The following is a 12,041-nucleotide window of genomic DNA, read 5'->3' on the forward strand; positions in this document are numbered from 1 at the left end:
TTTCTTGTCGGCTCACTTTATTTTTCACTTCTTCTACTTCAGATGCAGAATCAACCACTTCTCCTGTTGTTTGGAAATGACATCGGAGAACACAAATTCCATACTCTTGGGCTGACACTGCTTTTAGGTATTTTCCCTGAACAGAAGTGGGAGAATTCTTATGTTCCTTTTTTTTTTTTTTTTTAAGATTTATTTATTTAATCATGATAGATCCACAGAGAGAGGGAGAGGCACAGGCAGAGAGAGAAGCAGGCTCCATTCAGGGAGCCCGACACGGGACTCAATCCTGGGTCTCCAGGATCTGGCCCTGGGCTGAAGGCAGCGCTAAACCGCTGAGTCACCGGGCTGCCCAATTCTTATGTTCCTATTCAAATATTTTCATATCAAATTTAACCTATAGCATTGTTCTCTTAATTTGTTAAATCCCAAATGATATAGGAAAAGACGTTAGGGTTTGAAGTCAATGGCCAAGAAAGAATTCTTGAGATGTCTTTGGTGCAAAAAGGTGGTTTTATTAAAGCACAGGGTCAGGACACGGGGACAGAAAGAGCTGCAGAGGGGTCATGAGGAGTGGCCCATTATATACTTTCAAGTTGGGATGGTTTAAGTTGCTTGCTAACGACTTTTCTTGAGGGGGCTAGCTATTGATGGGAAAAGGTAATTTATGGCTGTCCAATAAAACCTGAGTCATAAGATCCTTCAGATGTATATTGGGGGGTCATATGCTTGGGGGATGCTTGCCAACATGTATCTTGGGGAGGAGAGATAAAGGGAAGTCTCTAAAGGAATTTTTATATGTTAAAGTAGACTTACAGGATCCTGGAGGTTGGGCTAAGATTGCCTTTTGCCTTTAGCAAAGTATTAAGATCAAGGCAGCTGAGTTCTTAGAGGAAGGTCACTCTGCCTGTTTCAAGGATTTGTGCTCTCTAATAAAGAAATCTTAAAAAAAAAAACACACACACACACAAAAGAATGGGTAAAGTCAAGATACTACACTGTTTCATCAGTAATGAACTATTTAAAAATGCTGTTGGAAGGGCAGGGTAGTTATTTGGAGATTCCTTCACTATCTCAAACTATGTATCAGAATAAAAGTACAAATGGATCAGATATATAAAGGTTAAAAAAAGTAAGTCCTCAGAAAGTTAAAAATAGGACTACCCTACAAACCAGCAATTGCACTACTAGGTATTTATCCAAAAGATACGAAAATAGTGAGTTTGGAGGGACACGTGTACCCCAATGTTTATTTTTATTATTTTTAAAATATTTTATTTATTATTCATGAGAGAGACACAGAGAAAGAGAAGGCAGAGACATAGGCAGATGGAGAAGCAGGCTCCATGCGGGGAGCCTGATGTGGGACTCGATCCTGGTACTCCAGAATCACACCCTGGGCCAAAGGCAGGTGTTCAACCACTGAACCACCCAGGCGTCCTGACCCCAATGTTTATAGCAGCAATGTTCACAATAGCCAAAATATGGAAATAGTCCAGATGTCCATCGACAGATGAATGGATAAAGATATACATACACACACACACACACAACGGAGTGTTAGTCAGCCATCAAAAGGAATGAAATCTTGCCATTTGCAATGATGTGGATGGAACCAGAGGGGATTATGCTAAGCCAAATAAGTCAGAGGAAGTCAAATACCTTATGATTGCACTCGTATATGGAATTTAAGAAACAAAACATGAACATAGCAGAGGGAAGGAAAAATAAAATATGACAAAAACAGAAAGAAAGGCAAACCATAACTCTAGGAAACAAACAGCATTGCTGGAGGAGAGGTGTATGGGGGATAAGGTAACTGGGTGATAGGCATTAAGGAGGGCACTTGATGGAATGAGCACTAGATGTTATATGCAACTGATGAATCACTAAATTCTGCCCCTGAGACTAATAATACACTATATGTTAACTAAATTAAATTTAAATAAAGAAAAATAAGTCATAAACAGTATAAAAGTATGTCCATAATATGAAAATAAGGAGATCATTTCTAACTACAATTCAAAATCCAGACATTGTAAGAGACAAATCATAGTTAAAGTGTTGAAAACAAAAGGCAAAAAAATCCTGAAGCAGTGAGAGAAGACTCATCACACTGAAGGGACTAGTCCCACACAATGGGACTATGCCTGGCACTTCATCAGTAATAGTAAACAAATGAAGATAGTGGAATAAAATATTCAAAGTGCTGAAAAAATGTTTAAAAAGTCAAACAGGAATGGTATATCCAGCGGAACTATCAGTAAAAAATTAGGGCAAAATGAAGACATCCCCAAGTGAGCAATATGCAAAGAACTTTTATAACTCATAAAGAAATCAACTCAATTAAAAAGGAAATGAGAAAAAGACTTGAATAGACACATCACCAAAGATACATGAATGGCTCATAAGCAAGTAAGAATACGCTCACTGGCATTAGGAAAATGAAAATCAAAACTATAATGCAGTATTACACCTGTTACAATGACTACAATACAAAAGAGTGAAAACGTTGTGTAGGTGTGGAGAAACTGGAGGCCTGATGCATTTCTGCTCAGAATGTAAAATAGTTAAGCACCTTCTATTTTTAAAAACATCCATATTTATGGGGATGCTTGGGTGGCTCAGTGGTTGAACTCTGCCTTTGGCTTTGGTCCTGGGATGCAGTCCCGCATCAGGCCCCCTGCAGGAAGCCTGCTTCTCCCTCTGCCTAGGTCTCTGCCTCTCTGTGTTTTTCGTGAATAAATAAGTAAAATCTCTTTTAAAAATCTGTATTTAAAAAAATAAATAAATAAAATAAAAATAAAATAAAATAAAAATCTGTATTTTTAAGGGAAGTGTATTACTTTCCAGACTATGTTGCAAATCCTGACTAAAACATAATCTGAAGAACCAATTTCAACATGCAGATTAAAAGGCATTGGAGGTCTCTGAATCTAGTAAGATTTTATTTATTTTAAGCCAGATATAGTTCCAATGTGATATAAACTCTTTTAAGGAAGAAAAATTAATTTGCTCACATTATATTAGGCTATTAAAAAAAACAACAAAATGAGGGACACCTAGGTGGCTCAGTCTGTTAAGCCTCCAGCTCTTTGTGTAGGTTCAAGTCATGACCTCAGGTTTCTGGGATATAGCAGGGAGTCGGCTTCCCCTCTCTCCCTCTGCACCCACACCTGGGCACTTGTTCTTTCTTTAAAATAAATCTTTTTTAAAAAAAGGAACAAAATGGAAAAAGAAAATTCTAACTTGAATCTCCTTTAAATGCATAAGATATAAATATGACTTTAATCATTTAAATTTAACCACTTAGCAATTAATATTAGCCAAATTCACTTTATTCCATTAATGAAAAAAGGATTCCATATTCAAACACTGATTAAGGTGATACAACAAAATAACATTTAAACAAAACATATTTGAGCACTGTAGGTCATCAGTAAGATATCTGATAGTTAAATCACACCAAATATGACATTTAAAAAATTCATTTTTATTTTTTTTAATTTTTATTTATTTATGATAGTCACACAGAGAAGAGAGAGAGAGAGAGAGAGAGAGAGAGAGAGAGAGGCAGAGACACAGGCAGAGGGAGAAGCAGGCTCCATGCACTGGGAGCCCGACGTGGGATTCCATCCCGGGTCTCCAGGATCGCGCCCTGGGCCAAAGGCAGGCGCTAAACCGCTGCGCCACCCAGGGATCCCTAAAAAATTTATTTTTCAGCAAGAAACTTTCAACAAACATAATAAGCAGTCAGCACTGGGAGCATTTTCATGAAAGTGAGGCTGAGATTAGAGGCCCAGTCAGGGCTCTCTCCACTGCCCACTGCACAGGATGCCTGAGCCAGGACTGAGGAAATGGATAACGGTGGAAACAAGACAAGGAAGGCAGGTTAGAAGTGTTATTTTTCACGGACAATGTGATTTCATATGTGAAACAGCAGAGGATCTATTCTGACTGTTAGACTAATAAAAGAATTGAGAATATCAGGGAGGAAAACTTTCCTGTCTTATGATCCTTCTAGCTGGACTTAATCAAATTGACATGAGACAGATTAACAGGACTTGTCTGGGGAATCCACACAGACATGAAAGTCCAAAGACAACAAAGCACCATGAAGCTTACATGAGCTAGCTACGGAAGGGAGTAGGGGAGAAAACTCACTGGCAAGGTGAAAGGAGCAGTTTGGAGAAATAGATTGTTCTATTATGCAGATGAGGGGCCTCCGTTAATAACTGGTCTTCCTGTTGCTGGCTCTCCTTTCCAATGTATATTGAGGCAGTTATGGGGGAGGCAGAGTGCCGTTCCCACATCTGCTGGGTTTTTATTACTTTTAGCTCAAAACAATCTTTATGCCAAAGTGGCACATTTTGGGGCAGCCTGCCCTGGGCCCCTACAAGAACACAGAGCAAATCTCGAACATAGTGACATCAGTCTTTCTTCTTTACTAGCAGTAATTAAAAAATAATACAAACAAAAAAACCAAACAGCTTGCATTCCCATCAGCAAATATACTGTGACCCCTTCTTACGTGGCGTTTCTAGATTTGTGCGAGAAAGCCATTAGGTTTTTTTTTTTTTTAAAGATTTATTTATTTAAAGAGAAAGAGCATGTGAGTGTGGGGAGGAGCAGAGAGAGAGGAGAAAGAATCCCAAGCCGACTCTGCATTGAGTGCAGAGTGCAGAGCTGGAGGTAGGGCTTGATCTCATGACCCAGAGATCACAACCTGAGCATAAACCAAGAGTCTAGATGCTCAACCAATGGAGCCACACAGGAGCCTCAAGAAGCCATAAAATTTTATGGGGGACATAATAAAGGTACGATTAAAAACTGAAAAACGTATTTAACAGAACATAAGGGAAGAAAAAAAGGCTGTTGAGGACTTTCGGCTCAGGGTGTAATCCCGGGGTCCTGGAATCAACTCCAGCATCAGGCTCCCCAAAGGGAGCCTGCTTCTTCCTCTACCTATATCTCTGCCTCTCTCATGAATAAATAATTTTTTTAAAAGGCTGCTGGATATTAGGTGATCTGGCTAAATTAATTTTTGATGGTTAATATAAAAGATAGACAATCAACATCCTTACTTTCAGGAGTTGAATTGTGCCCTCTTCCAAAGAAGATGTGGTTAAGTCCTAACCTCCTATACCCCAGTGTGATCTTACTGAAGTAGGATCATTACTGATATAATTCGTTAACATAAGGTTATCCTGGGGTAGAGAAGGCCTCTAATTCAATATGACAGGTGTCCCTGTATAAAGAACTCCATACAAAGAGACATGCGTCTTGTGAAGAGGAAAGATTGGAATGATGCACCACAACCCAGGGAAGTCAAACACTGCTCACAGACACCAGAAACCAGAAGAAGCAAGGAAGGATTCTTCCCTCCAGGTTTCAGAGGGACCATGGCCCTGCCGACACCCTCCACACTCAGGACTTGGGAGTTGATACGTTTCTGTTGTTTTAATGCCACCCTATTTGTTGTATTTTGTCATAGCAGCCCTAGGGCTCCAATATGCTTAGCAAATATACAATAAAATATTTTAGGAGTGCCTGGCTGGCTCAGTCGGTTAAGTCTGACTTTAGCTCAGGTCCCGATCCAGGAGTCTCTGGATAGTGCCTGGGGTGGGGTTTCCTGCTTGGTGGGAAGCCTGCTTCTCCCTTTGCTCCTCATTCTGCTTGTGTTCTCTCTCTCTCTCAAATAAATAAATAAAATCTTTTAAAAAATACTGTAAAATTATTTACCATATACTAAAGAATATCTTCAATATGTAATTATTAAAAGATCACCGAGATCTCATCTGTACAATACAATTCAAAGGAAAAACACTGGGGATTAAAGAAAAAAAAAACCCAACAAATTCGGAATCAAATTTAAATGAAATCTGAAGATACAGGGATGGGGAAAATCCTTTCCAGTGGGGCACACACCACTGGAAGAGGACTTCCGCTACCTCCATTTTGACCCCAAACTTTCTAGTTGGGTTCTTCTTTCCAGCTGGACTCGGCTCAGGTGAAGATCTGACGGGCAAAGCATCCCCTGAGGGGAACTGAAACCCCGCTGGGCCAGCAAGTCCCCCATGACTGACTCACACACACCATCGCTTTGGCTTCCGTCGCCTACCTGCACAGCTCACCCACCCACCTGGCCGCCACATTTTCCTCATAAGCCTGGGAGTATTTCTGGCACTTTGGAGGCAGCCTTTGCTGTCTTCAAGGGTCGGCCTCCCGGAAGCTGGTGTCTTTGGGACCCCGTTGTCCCGGCCACACCACGACTAGTTCGGTCACGGAATGAGCCTGGGGCCTGCAAAAAAGTAGAGACGCCTCCCGACGGAAGAGCAGCTGCGCTCAAGTCTGAACCGGAAGGACAAAATGTCCCTCAGCAGTGAGACCGCCCTTCTCCGGATCCGCTTCCGGGGTCGGTCGGAAATTGCGTAACGGCCATGCTGGGCGGGGCCTGGGGCGGGGCCTCGGCCTACTGTGTGCCCAGCTCTCTGGGCGTTTCTGAATCTGCCGAACCGAAGTTGCTCTTCGGGTTTGGATCCGTCTGTGTTTCTCTGGCGTAATGAGGAGGGCTGCCTCCTGCCTGTTCTACCTCAATGTTTTCAACAATTTAGGGTAAAAGCTTAGTGCTGTGGACACTTAGACTGGAAGCTGAGATGATTTCCTCCTAAGCTGGAAAGGTTTGAGTCGGAAGCTGCTGTTACTAGCGGGTGGAGACGAGAGAGGGCGCTGGCACCTCGTCGGGGACCGGTGTAGACGAGGGCTCCAGCAGGGATAATCTGCAGCCCAGATAAGGAGAAAGGCTTATTTAGGTGATGGAGGACTGGAACTGTCAGTCCAGGGGACCTGAGCTGGTAGGGGGCATGGAGACCGTGCCCTGCAGAACGTACAGCTTTATACCGACTCGCGCCGGAACATGACTTCTCTCCTGTCCCCCACCACCTGCAGGGGCGGATGAGCCACCAGGGGGTTCAGGTCCAGTGGCGTCAAGGGACAAGAACGGGGGGGGGGGGGGGTTGGAGAGGAATCTGATAATTTAGGTCACCAATCTATTGCTTGAAAACAATTAGGGGCTCCCGGGTGGCTCAGTGGGTTGAGAGTGGGATTTGAGATTTCTGCTCAGGTCATGAGCTCATGGGTCCTGGGACCGAGCTATCTTAGGGGCAAGTGAGGCTGGCTCATATCCTCACTGCTGTAGCAGAATGTTTGGGCATCTCTGGGAGGGCACCTAAGAAAGAAAAGGAGAAACCCACATATTGACCTCCATGGAGGAGCCTGCTGTCTGTGAATCACTCTTGTAGCAGAGGATGTTGTGCTGGATAGAATAGGGGCTGTAGCAAAGTCAAGCTATCTCTTGCAAATTACTAGCCTTACTATAAAATAATATTGATTGCCTCCCACAACAACAAATTAATTCTGAATGTGTTTTTATGATCTAAGTTTTAAAGAACAATAACTGCATTTATAGAAGAAAACAACATTTCCATGCTTTTAGAATAGAAAAGATTTCTGCAAAATTCAAAATACTTAATATGCCAAAGGAAATGACAGATAATGTTAAAATTAAGAGTTGATCTTAAATGACCAGAGAGAATGAGCCCACAAAGAAAGGATTTGTACCCAGCATACACAAACAAGAAAAGGACAACATAAAAAGACAAAAACAAACAAACAAACAAAAAAACAAAACAAAAAACAGAAAAATTAAGGAAATCACCTAAAAAAGGATATGTCAAGTCTACTACACACATGAAGAGATGTTCAAGTTTCTTTTTTTTTTTTTAAGATTTATTTATTCATGAAAGACACAGGCTGAGAGAGACAGAGAGGCAGAGACACAGGCAGAGGGAGAAGCAGGCTCCCCTTAGGGAGCCTGATGCGGGACTCCACCTGGGACCATGGGAAGAGCTGAAGGCAGGCGCCCAACCGCTGAGCCACCCAAGTGTCCCGATATTCAAGTTTCTTAGTAATCAAGAACATGCAAATAAAACTAGCACCTGAAACCATTTCACACTAACTAGAAGACTAAAGTAAACATGACAAACATGAGTAAGTGTTGGTAGGTTATGGATAAACCAGGAACTTTACATACTGCTGGTGCTTATGAACCCCATGTTATAAAATAATTTTTGAGAAATATTTCACAGTGTCTAATGAAGTTGGATAGACGTAAACCTACAGTCCAACAATTCCATCATGTGTATATCCCTAGCAAAAGTTTGCATACGTGCCACCAAAAGTTCTAGAATTCACATACTAAAACCACTCCTAAAAACCCCAAATGAAGACCACATCCATGAACACTGAGAGTAAGATAAATTAATTTTTGATATTCACACAATGGAATCTTAGACAGCAATGACCCATGGAAACATGTGACCATACTGATAACAACGTAAAGGGATGAAAAAAGCCAAAAAGAGAGAAGTTAATGTGGTATCATTACCACATTAGAGCATGGTATCATACTCTCAGGTGTCAGAGTGATGGTAATTCTTCAAGGAAAGAAGCTTGGAAGTGGCAAGGCATGGCTTTTGTGGGAGCCTGATGATATTCTGTTGTTGTTGTTGTTTTTTTTTTTTTTTCTTACTGGGTGTTATGTCCCCTTAGGCATGTTTGGCTTGTGAAATTTCATTGAGCTGTGCATTTAGGACATGTGAGTGTTACAATAAAGGCTTAAATACAGATCAACAATAAAAAAAACTTTGGAATAAGTTCAATTTGTTCGTGTTAGATTGTCATCATACTTTCCAGGTGGAGTTGAGAGGTATCAAATAACTGCCTTGTGATCAGTTTTTCAGAGTATGTGTAGTTTCTAGGTTTGATACTAAGAGATACTAAATATACAACCTCCAAACTAAAAGGGGTGAAATACAGAAGTGTTTAATAAAAAATTAACACATAGAAGTTAAATAGAAAAACAAAGAGCATAAACAGAGATAATGAAGGGCAGCACAGCATAAATTGGTAAATCCAATCCCAAATTATGCATTATTATATTGAACATAAATAGACTACTCCCATTAAATCAAACATATTTTACTATGTTCCATTCAGAAAATTTTCAAAAGATGTAGCTAAAATATAAGAATTATTATTTTTCAAATTTATTTATTGGAGAGAGAGCATTAGCAGGGGTGGGGCAGGGGAGTGGCAGAGGGAGAAGGAAAAGCACCCTCCCTGCTGAGCTGGGACATAGTTGTGGAGCTCGATCCCAGTACCCTGGGATGAAGACCAGAGAGGAAGACAGATGCCCAATTGACTGAACCACCCAGGTGCCCCTAAAATATAAGAATTAAAATAGAAAAATAAAAATACATTCTATATCTTTTATTAATTTATTTTTAAAAGATTTTTATTTATTTATGGGAGACAGAGAGACAGAGAAAGAGAGAGAGAGAGAGGCAGAGACCCAGGCAGAGGGAGAAGCAGGCTCCATGCAGAAAACCTGATGTGGGACTCGAATCCGGGTCTGCAGGATCAGGCCCCAGGCTGAAGGTGGCACTAAACCGCTGAGCCACCCAGGTGGCTCAAAATAAATAAAGATTTATTTTTTGTTTTTTGAGAGAGAGAGAAAGTGAGGGAGCAAGAATGAGAGAGCATGAGTGGAGCACTGGGAAGGGACAGAGGGAGAGGGAGAAGCAGACTGCCCTCTGAGCAGGGAGCCCATTGTGGGGCTCAATCCCAGGACCCTAGGATCACAACCTGAGCCAAAGGTAGATGCCAACCAACTGAGCCACTCAGCCACCCACATTCTATATTTTTTTAACTGATCAAATAAGTAGAATACCTTTTTTAAAAAAATATTTATTTATTTATTTATGATACACATAGAGAGAGAGAGAGGCAGAGACACAGGAGGAGGGAGAAGCAGGCTCCATGCCAGGAGCCCGACACAGGACTCGATCCCGGGACTCCAGGATCGTGCCCTAGGCCAAAGGCAGGCACTAAACCACTGAGCCACCCAGGGATCCCCAAATAAGTAGAATACTTATGTGTGTATACACACGTATATATAATGAGCTTTATGATTAAAGCAGCTCATTATTGTGATTTGTACTGTATTTTATTTAATTTCTAATTTTCCAGTGTATTGATTGATGGAATACATAAGCACATCTATATATATTGCTTAGTGGTCTAATATGTGGTGAATATATATTTTTTAAGATTTTATTTATTTATTCATAAGAGACACAGAGAGAGAGAGGCAGAGACACAGGCAGAGAGAGAAGCAGGCTCCTTGCAGGGAGCCTGATGTGGGACTTGATCCTGAGTCCCCAGGATCACATCCTGAGCCAAAGGCAGACGCTCAACCGCTGAGCCACCCAGGGGTCCCTGTGGTGAATATTTCTAAGTATTTCACAGAACTAAAATTATGTTTCTCTGTTTTTCTTGCATAATATTTAACATATATTAGGTCAAACTCATTCTTTTGTTTTTCCATTATTAATCTAATACTTTGTACCAGCTTTATAATGTGAATAAGGTAGAGCCATATTAAAATACCTCTGAGAATTGAGGAAATACTCATTTTACTCCTTTGAGAATGACAGGCAAAACATTCCATGTAAACAACATGACTTTATGACTCAGCCCTGCAAATGGCTATTCCTCCAGTGCTTCAGGAATCATTGAAGACCCCACCATCACTGCATTCCTCACACCTATTTCCTGCCAGTGTGTCCAATTAGTATATGCACATAATAGGCAAAATCTACCTGGGCCTGGTGGCTCAGTTGGTTGGGCAGCTGACTCTTGGATTTGGCTCAAATCATGATATCAGGGTCCTGTGACGTAGCCCTGCGTCAGGCTCTACAGTCAGCCCAGTGTGGAGTCAGCTTGAGGATTCTCTCTCACCCTTAGGCGCCCTCTGCCCACAACTCTTTCTCACATAAATAAATAAATCTTTTTTTTTTTAAATAAATCTTTAAAGAAGTATTTATTTAAGGTTCTTGCATTTCTTTTCAGGGGTCCATAGCTCATTTCCTTTCCTTTTGGCATTGAATAGAATCTGTCTGCATGAACCACAGTTACTTATTTTACCTCCTGAAGGACATCTCGGTTGCTTACAGCTTTTGGCAGCTATGAATAAAGCTGCTATAAACACTTGTGTGCAGAACTTTGTGTGGATATAAATGTGTAACTCATGTGAATAAACACCTAGGAGTCAGATTTCTGGATCATGTGAGAGGCCATTTAGTTTTGTAAGAAACTCTCATCTGTATTCCAAAGTGGCTATCCCATTTTGCATTTCTCATCAATGGTGAACACAAGTTCCTGCTGTTCCACTGTTTGATGGTGTCACTTTCAGACACTTAATGTATCTCACCGTTTCAGTTTGCAATTTCTCTAATGGTGTATGATGACAAGCATCTATTCATATACTTATTGGCTATGTGTATGTCTTCTCGGTGAGGTGTCTGTATAAATCTTTCACCTATTTAAAAAATTAAGTTGTCTTCTTGTTGAATTTTATTTTATTTTTTTAAGATTTTATTTATTCATGAGAGACACAGAGAGAGAGGCAGAGACACAGACAGAGGGAGAAGCAGGCTCCATGCAGGGAGCCTGATGTGGGACTTGATCCCAGGACTCCAGGATCATGCCCTTAGCCAAAGGCAGACACTCAACCACTGAGCCACCCAGGCATCCCTTGTTGTTGAATTTTAACAGCTCTTTGTATGTTTTGGATCATACTCCTTTGTCAGGTATGTCTTTTGTTTTCTCCCAATATCTGGCTTGTCTTCTTATTCCCATTCTCTGTATCTTTTGTAGAGCATAAGTTTGTAATTAATGAAGTCTGACTTAGCAATTATTTCTTTCATGGCTTATGCCTTTGGTACTGTACCTAAACAGTTATCATAGAATGTAAGGTCATCTAGATTTTCTCCTGTTATCTTCTGGGGATTTTAGAAGTCTTGTGTTATACATTTAAGTCTACAATCTATTTTGAACTAACTTTTGTGAGGGATATAAGGTCTGTATCTAGATTTACTTTGTTTTTGTTTGGGTGTGGATGTCCACTTGTTCTAGCACCATTT

At 40.9% G+C, this 12,041-nt stretch overlaps 1 protein-coding gene across 1 annotated transcript in view; it reads left to right on the forward strand.

Moving 5' to 3' along the window:
• Positions 1 to 127, forward strand: part of LOC100683471 (cationic amino acid transporter 3-like) — a 42,438-nt gene extending 42,311 nt beyond the window's left edge. Inside the window, exon 13 of the mRNA XM_038527907.1 lies at positions 43 to 127. Within this exon, the coding sequence (XP_038383835.1) occupies positions 43 to 115 (73 nt within the window). The 3' untranslated portion in view covers positions 116 to 127. The remainder of the gene's footprint in view (positions 1 to 42) is intronic.
• The last annotated feature ends 11,914 nt before the right edge of the window (positions 128 to 12,041 follow it).

The sequence above is a fragment of the Canis lupus genome, chromosome 1 (genome assembly GCF_011100685.1).
Source record: "Canis lupus familiaris isolate Mischka breed German Shepherd chromosome 1, alternate assembly UU_Cfam_GSD_1.0, whole genome shotgun sequence".
In the NCBI taxonomy this organism is placed as follows: Eukaryota; Metazoa; Chordata; class Mammalia; order Carnivora; family Canidae; genus Canis; species Canis lupus.